The sequence below is a fragment of the Ictalurus furcatus genome, chromosome 26, assembly GCF_023375685.1.
Source record: "Ictalurus furcatus strain D&B chromosome 26, Billie_1.0, whole genome shotgun sequence".
Lineage (NCBI taxonomy): Eukaryota > Metazoa > Chordata > Actinopteri > Siluriformes > Ictaluridae > Ictalurus > Ictalurus furcatus.
The window spans coordinates 10,394,406-10,411,991 of record NC_071280.1 but is presented as its reverse complement, the minus strand read 5'-3'; the positions used below and the strand labels follow the sequence as shown (position 1 = coordinate 10,411,991).

Below are 17,586 nucleotides of genomic sequence, written 5' to 3'. Positions count from 1 at the left end.
GCCCCTTAATTTCATAAATGTATTAAGTAATTATTAATTAAGGGTGATATAGTGGTGTAGTGGGTAGTGTTATCACCTCACAGCTACTGGGTTTCTGGTTTGATCCTGAGATTGGGTTAATGTCTGTATAAAGTTTTATATGGTGTGAATGTGGGTTTCCTCCCACCTCCCAGAACATGTGCTAGGTGGATTGGCTATGTTCAATTGCGCCTACATGTAAATGTGTTTGTGTGCAGGGTGCTTTGTGATGGATTGCCATCCGATCCAGGGTGTATTCCCGCCTCACACCCAGTGTTCCCAGGATAGGCATCAAATTCACCATATCCCTGACCAGAATAAAATTATAACAGTTAATTAATATGGTTTGCCTTTAAGCTAAAACATCAACATTTAGCCTAAGTGTGTAATGTGTGCAGGAAATAATGTTTTACTTCAGGGTAATTCAGTGTGCACTCAACATTCTGTCTAGGCAGTCTCTTTAAAGTGATGTTTCAGTGAGCAAGGATGTCTCATTTGGTAAATGCATTAGATTGATTCCTCCTGTCCTCATTTCCTCTCCTTGCATCCATTTCTCAGTTCCATGAAAGGATGAGCTAAGAAGTGCAAAATGAAATCAATGATTTATTATTATTATTATTATTATTGTTGTTGTTGTTGTTGTTGTTGTTGTTGTTGTTGTGGTGGTGGTGGTGGTGGTGGTTGTTGTAATAAAGTAAAGATAAACAAAACGACAATATAATATTTTTCTATTGAACAAGTTATGGTGATACAGTCACAGGAGTAGTAAACATAAACATACTGGATCAGATTTATAAACAAAATGAGCTATAACAAACGACAAACAAATATTCATCTACATACAATGAGGGATAGACAAAAATATATATACATATATAGATTAGTTATGCATAAACATCATTTAAGGGACATTGTAAAATATCGTTTCTATCTATTTAATATTGAATTTTTTATTATTTTTTTGTTGCTATTTAATACTTTATATTAAATAACAATGTGATCTCTTTCTCTAAGGAAACCTGGCAGCTTAGGGGTGGAGTTAATGCAAATTCTTGTTTTAATTAAATAACATTTGACATAAATAATTTTAAAATGACTAACATATTCAAGACAGCCATCATTTTTATTTTCAGTATATAAAATAATAAACAAAAAATACAACTAAAAAAAGATAATAACCTGAGTAATGATAAATAAATAAAAAATGAATTAATGAAGATGTCTTAAAAGCTTAAATGTTTTTTTATTGTGAAAGTACATGGCTCATCAATATTTAAATCATTTTTTGTCCTTATTGCTAATACCGAATCTCAAAACATTTTTGAATACTATTGGAAGGAAATGAGGACCGGAAACAAGAAGCGACAACCGAACGCAGCCAATCAGATGGCACGTATTGGACGTCGTCCCACCGCCCTTTCATTCTGCCTGCGTCATCACGTCGATGTTGTGTTCCACGTCGGGGCAAAATGGCGGCTGTGCATGACGGACCGAGCGACATCGAGAGCGAGAAAGAAACAAAACCCGACATTCTGGGCGAGAAGTCGGCAGCAAACCTGCCCGGAATAATGAGCGGGACGCTCTCCTCTTCGTCGCCGCTCGCACCTCCTTCTACCGTAGCACCGAAAGCAGAAGAGCAGCAGCAAACTTTACTCGCCGTGCTGCAGTTCTTGAAGAGGAACAACCTAACGGAGTCGGTAGATATCCTACGGCGCGAGGCAGGATTACAGGACGAGCTAGAGGAGGCGCGCGGGACAGAAGCTGCAGCAGCGGGGCTGAACACCGGCACTGGAGACGCTAGCTCACTCCTCAGCCGTGTGACTTCCCAAAGCGGCGCTCCGGCTAAAGGTGAGATTCAAGCAGCAGGCTGGATCCCAAATGGATCGCTTTTGGAGATGTAGTGCACTACTTAGGCTGTTGAAGCTGTAATCTTATATCTGTATAGGGTATACGTGTATAGGGTGCAGCGAAAGGTTTGAAAGCGTCCCTGTGACGGTGCAGTGTTTATGTAGGAGTCGTGTGTTAGGTTGTATTATGTTGTGTGTGCAAATAATAATACTACTAGTTCACAAAATGCTTGAATTACTAAATGCAATACATATAAATAAATAAATACAACAGGTTGTGGTCACCTTTTGAGATCTACTAACTTGATATTTTCTGTGTAATAGCACTCTGTTTTATTATCTATACTACAGTAGAGATGCACTCTTCCTACTTGTCCTATTTTCCCAAAAATACCATTTTCAGAGCTCTGTGATATTGATATATAATCGATATTGACTCGGTATTATCGTCCTTATAATAAACAGACATATTTATTTGACAAGATTCTTAATACTGTGTATCGTTACCTGGATGATCAACGACTGTTTTTATGTTTTGTGATAGTTGTTCATGAGTCCCTTGTTTGTCCTGAGCAGTTAAACTGCCCACTGTTCTTCAGAAAAATCCTCCAAGTCCATCTTTTCACACTGAGGGACTCGTTCACAACTATTGCGTAAGGTGCAAACATTCACTGATACTCAAGAAGGTGACACAATACATTAAGAGCCAAGGGGGGTGTAAACTTTTGAACAGGATGATTGGTGTAAATGGTTACTTTGTCTTCTGGGAAACATGTAAATAGCTTATGTAGCTTCTGAAGGGCGGTACTAAATGAGAAAAATCTTTAAACAAAATAATAACAGTTCACACTGATCATTGGTGTAAATTCAGTTATTATTGTATCTTGTGGACTATACGTAAACACTTATGTGAAATAGTGTATTCGGGGCAGTACTAAATAAATACAGTGCAATTTTTAAGATCCCTCTTATTTTTATTTTTTACATTTTCAACATTTTGCAGATTCTGCAATGTGTATGTAAATGTATTACTGTAACCGAATGTGAAACACAAGAGGCTTGAGTTTGTCTCAGATGATCAGAGCAAGGTCTTTCACAGCATCAGTGGATCAGATTGAAAAATGCGATCGAACACAGTATTGATCCAGTGATTCCAATACCCAGTTTCACATTAGTCCATCCTAAGGCTTGCTGCAGTACAGTTGTTTTGGACATGTCCAACCACTCATAGTTTGCATGGACTGTGAGTCTGGCATTCGGTCAATTATCAGAATAAAGAATAAAAAAACAAAACGCTTTTCTTTTCTCTTCATCTGTGTGTCATCTTCAGGTGGAGAAGACCAGCCAGATGTCCGCGTTGTCCTCTCGGCATACAGCCAGCAGGGGGATCCTTCGTTGTATCAGGTGTACTACAGCGGGCTGAAGAAGTTCATCGAGTCAGTGCTGGACTGCCACAGGGCCGAGCTGTCGCAGCTCTTCTACCCGCTTTTTGTTCACATGTACCTGGAGCTGGTTTACAACAACCATGAAAACGAAGCGAAGGCGTTTTTCGACAAGTGAGTCTTGAATTGTCTGAATACACAATGACTTTGATGTGAAAATATTTTTCTGCTTAGTTTATGGATGTACACCCTCAGCTGGTGGGACACTGATTATAGATAGACCTCTGTTAGAACGGATGCTGAATGGAGAGTCCTGGTTTAGGGTTCAGAAACTGACAAATCATAAATCTACACTGCCTGGCCAAAAAAAAAGGTTGCTGTTCACATTTAAATAAGCAAATACTGAAGAGCCTATGATTTGGCTGATGATTGCAGTGATGAATATGTTTCAGATGGCAACAATTCTTTTAACTCTAACCGATGCAGTGTGTAGCTTCTCGTTTCTTAAACAAACATGTCGGAAGAAGTATCGCATGGTCGTGGAAAAGATGTTACTGTGTTTCAGCAGGGGCAGATTATTGGCCTGCATCAAGCAAAGAAAAAAAAGTAAGGAGATCGCTGGAATTGGGAGGAACTGTCCAACGCGTTATTAAAACCTGGAAGGAGAGTGGTGAACTCTGAGGAAGAAATGTGGTCGGAAAAATGAATGTTCAAAATCTTGAACGATGGTGATCGGAGATCTTTAAAACGCTTGGTGAAGTCACGTCGTAAAAAAAACCCAACAACAGTAGAACTCATGGCTGTGTTTAGTCGTGAAAGTAAGAGCATTTCCACACACACAATGCGACGAGAACGTACAGGATTGGGACTAAACAGCTGTGTGAGGCTAATCAGATAAAAATGATTTAATTTTGCTAGGGAGCATAAAGATTGGATTTTGGAGCGATGGGAAAAGGTCATGTGGTCTGATGAGTCCAGATTTCCCCTATTCCAAAGCGATGGGTGTGTCAGGGTAAGAGGGGAAGCACATGAAGCGATGCACCGGTCATGCATAGTTCCTACTGTACAAGCCTCTGGAGGAAGTGTTAAGGTCTGGGGTTGCCTCAGATGGTCAGGTCGAGGCTCAGCAACGTTATGCGGCAATAAAATGAAGTCAGCCGAGTACATGACTGTACTGAATGACCAGGTTATCCCATCAATGGATTTTTTTTATTCCCTGACGGCACGGGCATACTCCAGGATGACAGTAGCTGCGTTTACATGGACAACAATAATCCACTCTTAACCCGATTAAGACCATACTCTGATTAAGAAACTACCATGTAAACAGCAATTTTTACTTACCTTAATCTAATTAAGGTCATACTCAAATTAAGCTCTAATCGAATTAAGACAGGTGGAGTACTCCTGTTTTAGTCGCATTAGGGATGTGTATTACAGACATGTAAACACCTTAATCACATTACTAACGTTGTGTGGGAGTTTTCACCGCATTTTACGACAGGACACGATCACACACGGCAGTTCTCAACATTTTACGGCGAACAAGAGAGTTCGGCTGCGTCCCAAACCGCAAACTTGCCTACCATAGGCCTGTAGTGGGGAAAAATACATGTATCTCGGCTACTATATAGACGGTAAGTAAGCGGTTTGAGACGCAGCCCACGGCTTCAAGCAGTTGTCTATTAGCACGTATAGCATGACAAATAATTAACTGCACTTAAAGCGTTCGTAAAAAAATTAAATAAAAACACCCAAAACTGTATATGGTATCATAACGAAGATGAACCGTATGTTGATACGTGAAATTCTGGATGGACATCAGACAGCGTGGCGCGGTGACGTAATGACGCGGGCTGTTAATCTAATTATGTTCTATAACGTGTAAAACATGACAGGAGTATTCTAAAAGCGACTCATGTAAACACCTTAATCACATTATTGTCTTAATCAGAGTAAGGCCAATAATTAGATTACTGCTGTCCATGTAAACGTAGTCAATGTCAAGAGTAATTGGGCTCATGTTGTGAGAGTGGTTCAGGGAACACAAAGAATCATTTTCACATATGAATTGGCCACCACAGAGTCTTGACCTTAACCATGATGAACGCGCACTGTAATCAAAGCTAAAGTCAGTGCTTTAGCTAGACCACCACGCAAGTAAAAAACAAATGTGCTGCCCAGTCCCATGCTGTGTTGCCCAGAAACTGACTAAAAAGTGGTAGCCAATGTTATATAAGAGTGTATAGTGAGCTGATTAAGTAGTTAAGCGTATAAATACAGACTAAGGAAAACATAAGATTATTATCTTCATCTAACAAAGTTCCTAATGTAGAACCTGCATCTGCAATTCATTATCAAATGTTTTTCTAGTTGTTCAACCTGCTTCTCTGCCTGGAAACTACAAATAAAAAACCCCAGTTGTTAGCAATTTTATTGATGATTGCCGCTGTTGATGAGTCATTGATCGTATCCAAGCCTTTGATAATATTTTTCATGAGGTGTCCCGACTAATGTATTGAATTTATGTCAGGAAATTTATAAGTCGTTTTGGATAAAAGCTGCTAAATGAATAAATGTAAATTCCCGTGCTTCATCTCGGCTCTCCGTTTCAGGTTCAGCGGTGATCAGGAATGCTACTACAAGGACGATCTGTGCGTGCTCTCAGGCCTCACCAAGAAGGAGCACATGAAGGGTAACGAGACGCTGCTGGATTTCCGCACGAGTCGCTTCGTGCTGCGCATTTCACGCGACTCCTACCAGCTGCTGAAGCGCCACCTTCAGGAGCGCCAGAACAACCAGATCTGGAACATCATCCAGGAGCACCTCTACATCGACATCTTCGACGGCATGCCACGTAGCAAGAGTCAGATCGACAGCACGTCCGGCAGCCTGGCTGGAGAAGCCCGCCGAGAGGCCAACAAAGCCAAGGTGAGCAAAGGGAATGCCATGTTGTTGTTGTTGTTGTTATTATTATTATTATTATTATTATTATTATTATTATGCAATATTATTCATCTGTAGGGACGTGTTTTTTTGTGTGTGTCTGTGTGCTCCGGTTTAAGAAAACATATTTACTAAAATTATGAACTAAAAAAAAGATATAGTTTACATGTAATTAGCTCCAGACTGCAATTTTCCAAGACACACTTTATATGTGGTTGAACCTTAAATTGCACTGGATTATTAGTCCTACATGAAGTTGGGTTAAAGCGATAGGTCTTTTGCCTCTGTTGACAATCTGGGGTCATGTGGTTTTGGTGCAGGTGTTCTACGGCTTGCTGAAGGAGCCAGAGATCGAGGTCCCTCTCGACGACGAAGACGAAGAGGCTGAGAACGAAGAGGGCAAACCCAAGAAGAAGAAACCCAAGAAGGACAGCATGGGTTCGAAAAGCAAGAAGCAGGACCCCAATGCACCACAACAAAACAGGTGTGACTGGAACTCCAACTTCATTAGCTGTATTACATGCGATGATAAATCCTCGAAATATTAAATCTCGAGCAAGCTAATAGCAACACAGAGTGCATTGATTGTACATGTAATATTTTTTTGTACTGTATTGCTTGATTGGAAGGATTCCTCTACCAGAACTAAAGGACTCGGACAAACTGGACAAAATCATGTACATGAAAGAGGCCGCGAAGAGACTTCGTCTAGGCCCAGAAACACTGCCCTCGATATGCTTCTACACGTTCCTTAATGCGTACCAGGTAGGATCACACTAGCTCGTATTATTGTCACATGATTCCGTGTGAATTACACTACCGGTCAAACGTTTGGAGACACTTGACTGAAATGTTTCTCATGATCTTAAAAACGTTTTGATCTCACTCATTTTTATTTTTCACTTTTTAGAATAATAATAATAAAGTCATCAAAACTCTGCAATAACACAAACGGAATGATGGGAATTATATTGTACTAAAAAAAAATCCTAAATAAATCAAAATAATTGAGTATTTTAGCATCTTCGAAGTAGACGCCCTTTTTGCCTAGAGTTTCCAGAAGTGTATTCTTGGCATTTTCTGACCCGATTTCTTGAGGAATTTCCCTGAGATGCTTTTTAAACAGTATTAAAGGAGTTCCCACCTATGCTGGATGCTTATTGGCTGCTTTTCAGAGTCATCCATAAAAAAAAAAAAAAAGATTTATTTTGTAAATAAAATGTTAGTTTTCTAATGAAAAAAATGAATATATTGGCACAATTATTTTTGTCTACGACACCGATTTCAAACATTTAATCACACACCTTCAGAACAAAAGGTTTAAGATCATGAGAAACATTTCAGTCGAATGCCTCTGACTGGTAGTGTATATCTATAAATAAAACAGTGTTCATGGGTAAGCATTAAAAAGGTGACTGTTGTCATTACTTATTGCACTCAAGGAATTTTACATAACTGGACCATTACAGATTTTTGATACTCCTGCGCTTGACTGTACATCCCTTAGATCCAGTTCAAATTGTATTTATTCTCATGAAGACACCAAGTTTTAATCTTTTGAAAATGGGATAGGAAGGATGGAATCACATTGCAGCTAAACTGAAGTTCGATGTCTGATGGTAGGGTCTGACAGCAGTGGACATCACAGACGACTCGAGTCTGATAGCAGGAGGCTTTGCCGATTCCACAGTGCGCGTGTGGAGCGTCACACCCAAGAAACTGCGAAAGGTCAAATCCGCAGCAGGTGAGCGCGAGCCTTTTAGCCATCTAGTCTGTTCAACATTTTGTTGGACCGAAACTCTCATGGCTTTAATCAGTGAGCACTTCCGTACTGAGTATTTTATGTCGAGCAGTTTAATGTATTTTGAATTTTTTACTTCACACTGCAACTTTTCTTTCTTTCTTTCAGATCTCAGTCTCATAGACAAGGAGTCGGACGATGTGTTAGAAAGGATCATGGACGAGAAAACAGCCAGCGAATCCAAAATCCTGTACGGCCACAGCGGGCCAGTGTACGCCGTCAGCTTCAGTCCAGACAGGTTAGAGCAGCAGCTGAAATCTGAATAAAAAATACCTTGCTGTTTAAAGTGAAGGAATAAAACATATTGGGGATTACAGGCACGTAATCCCGACAGGGTATCGAGGTGATTACTTCGACTAGCACAACCTGATGTGTTTTACTTTGCTTGTCCCACGGCACTGTAGAGTGTTTCTAATGGGATGGGATTTCTGGTGGTATTTGTTATATTGTCACACACATGGTCACCCTCCGCATGACTGCTTGACCATTTGTCTGTCAGGAATTATCTGCTGTCGAGTTCAGAAGATGGCACCATCAGGCTATGGAGCTTGCAGACATTTACCTGTCTGGTTGCGTATAAGGGACACAATTACCCAGTTTGGGACACTCAGTTCTCTGCACACGGATACTATTTTGTGTCTGGAGGACATGACCGAGTGGCACGGTAAGAGAATTTTGCAGTCTTATTTGTTTTTTTTTTGTAGACACCATATCTCTTGGTCACATTTGAAGTTCATCATCAATATCGGATATTAAATGATCTTGTCATTCTCTCCGTAGGTTGTGGGCCACTGACCACCACCAGCCACTGCGTATATTCGCTGGACATCTCTCTGATGTCACCTGCACCCGCTTCCACCCCAACTCCAACTACGTGGCCACAGGCTCGGCCGATCGCACCGTGCGCCTCTGGGACGTCCTGAACGGCAACTGTGTCCGCATTCTTACCGGTCACAAGGTAGGATTTCAAGAAGGTTTTCTACTGTAGCTGTAAGAGTAATGTCACCAAAAAGACTTTCTCATAGCCTTGTGTCAAAAGGCATCATTTGGATTAGTAACACATTTCACACGCCAACCGCTTCAAAAATGGTCTCGCGATAAAATAAAATACGCAATCAAATTCTGACTGGGTGCGTCTCAATCAGCTCCCTCGTTCAGTAGTCAGGGCACCGCCCAGGGAGTCGGCCATTTTAAGGGCTGTCCCAATCACAAAATCCTTCCGGAGCACTGGAACATCAGCTCGCTATGACTGGAAAATCCTGCAATGAACCACAAAAATGTAGGGAGCATCGATGCTCATGTTCCCTTACTGCAAATGATGTTATGTTTTCCAAAGCCTCTCAGCTCAGAGAAAAAGAAAAAAAGGTGGAAGAACTGTCAGCCAACTTCGGCTATGAATGTTAGGAGCTTATCATTGTTGTAGTCCTCAAATGATTACTTACCTTAGCTATTTTTAACTCTGCATACACTTTAACAACTTTTAAGGTGTCTAATGATTTTTTAAATTTACGTATTTATTTAAATCCACTATTTAGCTTACGATCCTGCTTGAAGTACCATGATTGATTGTGATTAAGCTAACAAATATTACTAATAATATCAAAGATATCGGTCTTGTTGATAAATGCCAGCGATGACCTTTTACAACACCAGTGTGTAGTCATTTCGAAATTGACTTGCCAGGGTCCTCAGCAGCGCCCCAACTCGTGTACACGACATACTGAATCGTGGCCTAGGGAGCTGATTGACCCGCACCTCGTATTATTTTCCGAAACACCTTCAAACTCTGGGCCATCCTAACTGAATCTGCATTTTGTGCAGAGTGACAACTTTCTAATACAATGTGTTGTGAGGATATGAGATTGTAAGAGAGAGAGAAAATCTGTTACTACGGAAACAATAACACATTATTAGAATGAGCATTTTAATGTAAATCTGTGATTTGAGTTACAGCGGGAACTACTGCCTGGGCTGCCGTTAGTGTTTCTGCAAGTCCGTAAATGGTCTTAAGAATTGTTTAGATTACGACGTTAACGATAATTTTAAATTCGGTCTTTGGGGAAAAAAGTTTAATTGATCCTGCTTTTACAAAAATGGAACCAGTAGCCACTCATGCAAACTGTGCAGCCCGGTCCGAATTTACTGCAATTCTGGTACTCAGATTTTCCTTCATACTTTTTTAGCCAGTAAGGATGTGAAATAAATCTTAAATTGCATTCATAATGGTCTTTCAACGTGTTGAAACCTTATAGAAAACTAATCAACACGTTCGGACCAGTCCGATTTGTAATTAAAACAGCTAACGGATCTTTTTTTTTTTTTTTCCATTCAGTGACATGAATGGTGTATTTGGCTCGTCTGAAAACGAGTCAGCTGTGTTCACTGCAGTTACATTTTGAATCCTTCTTAAAGAAACATTTTTTTTCCCCTTGTAGGGACCGATCCACTCGCTGGCGTTCTCGCCCAGCGGTAGGTACCTGGCGTCCGGCTCAACCGACGGCAGAGTTCTGCTGTGGGACATCGGCCACGGACTCATGATCGGTGAACTGAAGGGTCACAGCGACACAATCTACTCACTCAAATACAGCAGAGATGGAGAGATCCTTGCATCAAGTGTGTACTTTTATAATCATGTCTGTCAGAGAACAGCATGTCTTTGTGATAGTAAGAACATGAGAATACCAGTCTGGGTCACAGTGACTAGAAGTGTAGAAAAGACCCTGAATTATCCTGAAAATGGATGAAATGCTATTTTCTAAGATTCTGCAACAACGTTTCTGGAATCATTAAAGTCTGAACTGAAACTGTAACCAGTTTTGTGAGATTATGAACTGAAATCATTCATAGTGCCCCCTAATTCACTTTGGGGGGAAAAAAAACAGTGTGGTTTCTGCACTGTTACTAAATTAATCCTGACATTAGTCATCATTTATATATCCTTATCAATATAGCACAAGAGGACAAGCAGAAGTGCGTTCCATATCCGCATAACATCTGAGCCACTGATATTCTCTCTTCATTACAGGCTCCATGGACAACACGGTCCGGCTGTGGGACGTCACCAAAGCTGTCGACGACGTGGAAACGGACGATTTCACAGCAGCCACGGGTCACATTCACTTACCCGACAACTCTCAGGAAGTATTGTTGGGGACCTACGTGACCAAATCCACCGCCGTCATCCACGTCCACTTCACCAGACGCAACCTGCTACTGGCTGCTGGTGCATACACCTCCCAGTGATCACAGTACAGCAACACAGCTTTCACCGCCAAATCATGCAACACTGCCAGACGAAGAGCTCGAAGGTCTCGTGTGGCTCGACTACACTAGTTTCTTAATATGGTATTACAGTGAAGCAACTGAACCTTCTGGACTTAACCATGTGTGTATTTGTATCAGTTCTACACAGATACTGATACTTAAAGTTAATTATTTTACACATAGCTGCCATACAGGTTTGTGGCCCCAGCCTCCTGAACTGTACAGTCTTTTATAATTGTGTAAATAAAACATCTTTTCTACGTATTGGAGTTTGGTACACTTTATTTTTAACATTGTGACTCAAGACAACTGGTTACCGAATCTTCATCCTGTACAGCAAAAATCACAAAACCTAAAAAAAAAAAAAAGGAATGTTATGGTTAAATCTTCACTTATTTAATGTTTAAAACAAAAACCTGCTCAGATCTGATTTCCAGGTACGAAGCAGGAGTGTACCTTATAATACATTAGCTCGCCGTTACAGCCTTCTTCTTGGGCTTCAGTTTGAAGAACAGGATAATGGCGGCGATGCTGGCATATGTGGCCAAGACACACTGCAAAGGACAGACAAAATGCAATGACATTTATCAGTAAGAACATTTACCAACAAGAATGTTTCATCCAATCACTGCTAATGCCGAATTCACGTTAGTTCTCTCTTCCCAAAATATATAGAAATAAGTCATTTGAACCACAGCAACCTTCACCCAATATGCTCCTATTTTAATCACTGGGGTCTTTGTCCTGCAAGCTCCCAAGCTTTGCGCAAGATTAAGAAACGTCCCTGCTCCAGTCTGTGCAAGAGTAAAAAACCTCCACGTTCCGGTCCGTGCGAGAGTTAAAAAAAAAAAAAACACCTCCCTGCTCCTGTCTGTGCGAGAGTAAAAACCCTGCCCGCTCCAGTCCGTGCGAGAGTAAAAACCCTCCCCGCTCCAGTCCGTGCGAGAGTAAAAACCCTCCCCGCTCCCGTCCGTGCGAGAGTAAAAACCCTCCCCGCTCCCGTCCGTGCGAGAGTAAAAACCCTCCCCGCTCCCGTCCGTGCGAGAGTAAAAACCCTCCCCGCTCCCGTCCGTGCGAGAGTAAAAACCCTCCCCGCTCCCGTCCGTGCGAGAGTAAAAACCCTCCCCGCTCCCGTCCGTGCGAGAGTAAAAACCCTCCCCGCTCCCGTCCGTGCGAGAGTAAAAACCCTCCCCGCTCCAGTCCGTGCGAGAGTAAAAACCCTCCCCGCTCCAGTCCGTGCGAGAGTAAAAACCCTCCCCGCTCCAGTCCGTGCGAGAGTAAAAACCCTCCCCGCTCCAGTCCGTGCGAGAGTAAAAACCCTCCCCGCTCCAGTCCGTGCGAGAGTAAAAACCCTCCCCGCTCCCGTCCGTGCGAGAGTAAAAACCATTGGTGTGACAGTAAAAACTCTCCTCTGTTCTAGGTGTAAATGTGTGATTTTCTAATGAACTCTTTTACACTTGCCATTCACTCATTAATAAATGAATATTTGTAACTGTTTGTAAAATGGCTGTGCCAATTAATAGGAGACTTTGGGACATGCTGTTCTCGGAAAATAATCAACTTTGTGGTATTCATGCTGCCATCACACCGCCTCACTGCTGACTGTTTTCCTACAGCAGTGTTTTATGAAATAACTTCAATGAGAAGGTCATGACTTACATTCCTCCTTCCTGTGATGGTGTAGGAGTTGAAGTACTTGGCAATGCCGGTGAACTGGTGCTGAGTGCCGGAGTCGTGACCCGCCATGATGCTAACAATTGAAACATGTAAAAGTACATTAGAGTTTAATGACGTGAACTTCAACCAGCGCCATTCACACATCACTCACACACCAAGTTACACTCACGAGCCGCCGCCTGCAGCGAGCTACGTTTAAGCTTTATAAGACCAAATATCGCATCAGGATTCAATCCACTGCGAATCGCATGAAGATCAGCGATGTTCCGAATGAAATAATCAACACAGAGACTGCAAAGTGAAAGCTCCATACTCTTACACGGACCAGTTAGCTACTATGCTATGCTAGCAACACTGTGCCCTACGTACGCGACACGCAACATTATCATCCTTGTTTAACCTTATTTAGTATATTTTTATCAAACTCAAATAAATAAATACACATTTGTTAAAGATTCGTTCAAAATATAACCTTCTTCACTTTGCAAAATGAACCTCTTCTTCCACTGAACCGGTGCCCTTCAATCCGAGAGGCCGTGAAGAAAACCGAGTGCACAACAGGAAGTCCCGCCCCCTTCATGACCTGCTGATATACGCGATCATGATTGGTCTAGCCGTGACCTGCTTTCCTGGTCGTTCTAACGTCAATTATGAGAACCCGTTTCTCCTATTGGTTACAATACTTGGGTTGTTTGTTTCCGGGTCACAAACATGGCACGCTTTTAAGAAGAACGTGTGTGTGGATGGTGTAGCAGACTTATTAAAAACGAACGGATTTCAGAATGTACGTGATTTAAAAAAATATATCTATAAATAAATATGTATTATTTATTGTGCTTTAGGCGACTGTGGATTATCAGTGTGTAAAGTTTTCAGCGTTTAATGTGATAAAGCTGTGTGTGAAGCTGCAGTGATGCTATGTTATTGCTTGGCTTACAGAATGTGGAGTTGTTTTGTAATTGTAATCAGTTTGGAATGAAATCGGGTCATCTGCTTGTAGTCATGCTGATCTGATGTTTGTGGTGTAATATGCATCTCAATGGAGGACTTTTTCATCTGTGTAGATATTTGGGCTGAACCACCATGGCGTCAGTAGAAGATGATTTCCCTCGTGGTGGCCCAGTCAAGAAAACCTCTGAGCTGGAAACTACTAAAACTACGAAGCCTCGCGTGGAAGTGGACAATCTTTTTGAGGTAAGTAATGCCCAGATGAGGAAACACCCAAAAACTGTTCTTTCCCAAATGATTGCCTGAGAACAGTCCCTCTCTGACACCGAGTTACATTTTATTATTGATCAAATAATATCATTCGTACAGCCCCAATCAGAAACCCCTGAGTCACCAAATATAAAGGGTTTTCACTTGGAATAAAATTAGTGATTCTGATTGGTCAGATGGCTCTGGTTTAATTTTCTATAATAGAAGCTCTGACAGCACTTCCAACTACAAGCCAAACACAAATGGATCCAGGTTCGTATGAATGTTCTAATCCCGCGGTTCTCAACCTTTTTTCATTCACGACACCCTTTGAAAATTAAAAAAATCTTTGTGGCACCCTACACAAACACTAATGCTAGACAGCGTTCGCTACATGAGAATGGAGTTGATGGTTCAGAAGCATCTGGAGCTTTTCTTTTAAGAAATCTGTCCATATTCTTTTGCACTACGCACACATCGTCACACGCTAATTATTAGGATAAAGCACACTCATATGACAGGTCAGCTAGGGGGGTAGAGAGGGAGGGAATTATTATTTTTATATATAATTTTATTATTATTATGTGTGTGTGTTTTATTATTTCTGTGTCGGTGTTATTATTTCAGACGTCAGATATTTATCTCATATATTAACTGTTTTATACACATTTTAGAAATGTTTGAAGGATTTTTACACGGCACCCCTTCCCTCATCAGACGGCATCCCGGTTGGGAAACACTGGTCTAATCCATTATCGTTTATATAGTAAAAACTCTTACACGGGGACTTAAATGGTGAACAGTTGCATAAACAGACTAAAAGCTGCGTGTAATGACTGATCTGGCGAAGTTTTCTGACGAGACGTTTATTTAGCGTTGTTGGGAGGAGTCTGTGTTGTCTGTGTTTTGTAACAGTCAGAGATGAAGCTGTAAAATTTCTGACAGGACAGAGGACGTTCTGGTTTCTCTGTGATATGATAAGACTAGTGAGAGGACGGCTGTTTATACAGTCAGGGTTTTAAGTTACAGACGCCTTGCTGAATTTGCAAAATGTTCATAATTCAAATAAAATAAGAGGGATCGTAAAATTTCATGTTGTTTGTTTATTTAATACTGTCCTGAATAAGTTATTTCACACAACAGATGTTTACATAAAGTCCACAAGACAAAATAATAACTGAATTTACACAAATTAATCAGCTCAAAAGTTTACACACATTTGATTATTAATACTGTGTGTGTTACCTGGATGATCCACGACATGATGTTTTTATGCTTTGTGAGAGTTGTTCACGAGTCCCTTGTTTGTCCTGAGCAGTTAAACTGCCCACTGTTCTTCAGAAAAATCCTCCAGGTCTGGCACATTCTTTACTTTTCCAGCATCTTCTGTATATTTGACCCCTTTCCAACAGAGACTATATGATGAGATCCATCTTTTCACACTGAGGATGACTGAGGGACTCGTACACAACTATTACAAAAGGTGCAAACATTCACTGATTCACAAGAAGGCAACACCATACATTAAGAGCCAGGGGGATGTAAACTTTTGAACAAGATGTGGACTATATGGAAACATCTGTTATGTGAAATAGATTATTCAGGCCAGTACTAAATAAAAAAACAAAATGTGATTTTAATGATCCCTCTTTTGTTTTTCTTCCAATTATGAATATTTCGCAGATTCTGCAAGGCGTGCGTAAACTTATGACCTCACCTGTAGCTCACAAAGATTTGTAGATTCCCATCAAAGGTGCTTCCAGTGAAATTGGTGTCCCTTCTACCTTTCAATCTCTTATATTTTAAAGTCAAAAGTTCTCTTCACTCTTGGAACGCCGCTCGACCAATCGGATTAGCGGACCAGAACGAACTGCTGTATAATTGTGTTTAGTGTTATTTATTTTTCAACATCTAATTAACTGCTTTTCAATCAGAGTTTGTAATTGTTATAAAAATACAGACTGTGCTATTACAGAAAAGTGTATTGTTTATTATTTATTGCAGTACTAATACAATATCGTCACACTTCTATCGCCCATCCGTACTAACCTTGTGACGTATGAAAGGATGAGACGTAAACAAAGTTTTGATGAATGCCTTACAGGTTCGAGAACCCGTAGCGAGAAAGAAGAAAGCAGCGAGTAAGTATGAAGAAGAAAAGACGGCCAAAAGGCAGAAAACTCAAGGAGGTCAGACGCTCAACGAAATAGTCCGCGTGGATATCCTCCATGCGAAGGTAAGAGATGACTCTTATTTTATTTTTATTTATTTATGTATTCTTTTGTTCTCTGATCATTCAACGGGCCTTTTGTGTTTTATTTATTTATTTATTTATTTCCACCAGGCAGAAATTGTGACCCACTACAACAAGGGTTCTCAAACTAGGGGTCATTATCCAATGTGTTTCATTTTAAATTTTTTACAATTTAATAATACAAATATTGCTATGAAGACAGATTTTCTTTTCCCACCCAAGGTCAAGGCTTGGGCTTGCAGAAAATTCATAATGTCCATTTGGGCTTGCTCAAGAAGGTTACACCGCCCTGTGCTACCATGCCATAGCTAGTGAGCATGTGACTTTACATTTTAACGACAAAGCCCTCATCACTTACTTCATAGGCCACATCCTGCCTGTGCCGCTGGAGTTGTGGGATTAAACCGGCATTAACCGATATTATATTTTTCTTACACAGCAGCACTGTTGAGTTCTCAGAGGGTGTGGATTAGCTTTCTATTACAGCATGACTCTGACAGTCGTTAATATTAATGCCCTCCTCCTGTTATCGTTTCTATAGTAACAGCCTGTTTACAGGGACTTGTATGGTGGATGCTCCGCATAAACATGTTCAACATAGATGTGTAATTTGTTGATCTGGTGAAGAATTTATTTGGAAGGAATCTTCAGAATCAGCGCTTTGTACCATTCAAGATGTTGAGCACTGTAGATTCATTGCATTTAAAAAAAATAAAAAAAATAAATAGTTTTATTTTTGACTTTGTTTAACTTGAAGAGAAAGGAAATAAAGACAGGCTGGTGAAAGAATGACTGTTTATAGCGGTTATAACTTTTACATTAAATATTGCTATAAATGGATAAAAGATACAATGTTTATTGTTTAATAAATAAATAAAAATAGTGAGTTTTTGGGGAAATTTCTGTGGTATAAGAGGAATTTATGCTCTGATGGGAAAATAATCTGCTGGTAACAGAACTCTGCCTCGTTGATTTATTTTCTCGTTACGTCATGTATTTCTTTTCTTCTGCTCATATTATTATTATTATTATTATTATTATTATTATTATTATTATTATTATAATATTGTATTTAAAAGTATTAAAATATTCCCTCCATAGTATGCACACGTCTTCACGTCTGTTTAATCTGTTTTAGACAATCTGAGACACACTCGGTGTTCAGGTTTGTATGAAATGACCCTGTTAGACGAGGATTCT

The 17,586-nt window shown here is 40.4% G+C and overlaps 3 protein-coding genes across 4 annotated transcripts in view; 2 read left to right on the top strand and 1 right to left on the bottom strand.

The window, feature by feature from the left end:
- Window positions 1-1,293: 1,293 nt before the first annotated feature.
- On the top strand, window positions 1,294-11,520 carry taf5 (TAF5 RNA polymerase II, TATA box binding protein (TBP)-associated factor). The gene is made up of 11 exons (XM_053615198.1): window positions 1,294-1,866; window positions 3,196-3,421; window positions 5,863-6,178; window positions 6,514-6,677; window positions 6,823-6,958; window positions 7,817-7,937; window positions 8,103-8,232; window positions 8,494-8,658; window positions 8,775-8,952; window positions 10,430-10,607; window positions 11,020-11,520. The coding sequence occupies exons 1-11, from the start codon at window positions 1,488-1,490 to the stop codon at window positions 11,235-11,237; spliced, it is 2,211 nt and encodes a 736-aa protein (XP_053471173.1). The 5' UTR covers window positions 1,294-1,487; the 3' UTR covers window positions 11,238-11,520.
- A 2-nt stretch (window positions 11,521-11,522) lies between these two features.
- atp5md (ATP synthase membrane subunit k) lies at window positions 11,523-13,512 on the bottom strand. 2 transcript variants are annotated; one of them, XM_053615202.1, is made up of 4 exons: window positions 13,408-13,512; window positions 12,918-13,008; window positions 11,715-11,812; window positions 11,523-11,610 (listed from the first exon to the last, which is right to left on the bottom strand). In XM_053615202.1, exons 2-3 carry the CDS (start codon window positions 13,002-13,004, stop codon window positions 11,726-11,728), a joined length of 174 nt encoding a protein of 57 aa, XP_053471177.1. In that variant the 5' UTR covers window positions 13,005-13,008; window positions 13,408-13,512; the 3' UTR covers window positions 11,523-11,610; window positions 11,715-11,725. The 2 variants fall into 2 exon arrangements, with proteins under 2 accessions (XP_053471177.1, XP_053471178.1); XM_053615203.1 differs by having other exon boundaries at window positions 13,417-13,502.
- Window positions 13,513-13,575: 63 nt separating this feature from the next.
- Window positions 13,576-17,586, top strand: part of pdcd11 (programmed cell death 11) — a 31,545-nt gene continuing 27,534 nt past the window's right edge. The window contains exons 1-3 of the mRNA XM_053615197.1: window positions 13,576-13,719; window positions 14,000-14,129; window positions 16,237-16,368. Coding sequence (XP_053471172.1) covers window positions 14,019-14,129; window positions 16,237-16,368 — 243 coding nt within the window. The 5' untranslated portion in view covers window positions 13,576-13,719; window positions 14,000-14,018. The remainder of the gene's footprint in view (window positions 13,720-13,999; window positions 14,130-16,236; window positions 16,369-17,586) is intronic.

Excerpts from the sequence above, each read along its gene's own strand:
- atp5md (XM_053615202.1), bottom strand. The coding sequence starts at position 13,004 with ATGGCGGGTCACGACTCCGGCACTCAGCACCAGTTCACCGGCATTGCC. Across the intron at positions 11,813-12,917 it reads CCATCACAGGAAGGAGGAAT|TGTGTCTTGGCCACATATGC; the intron begins GTAAGTCATGAC and ends TGTCCTTTGCAG.
- taf5 (XM_053615198.1), top strand. The coding sequence starts at position 1,488 with ATGGCGGCTGTGCATGACGGACCGAGCGACATCGAGAGCGAGAAAGAA. Across the intron at positions 3,422-5,862 it reads GCGAAGGCGTTTTTCGACAA|GTTCAGCGGTGATCAGGAAT; the intron begins GTGAGTCTTGAA and ends TCTCCGTTTCAG. Across the intron at positions 8,233-8,493 it reads GTCAGCTTCAGTCCAGACAG|GAATTATCTGCTGTCGAGTT; the intron begins GTTAGAGCAGCA and ends TTTGTCTGTCAG.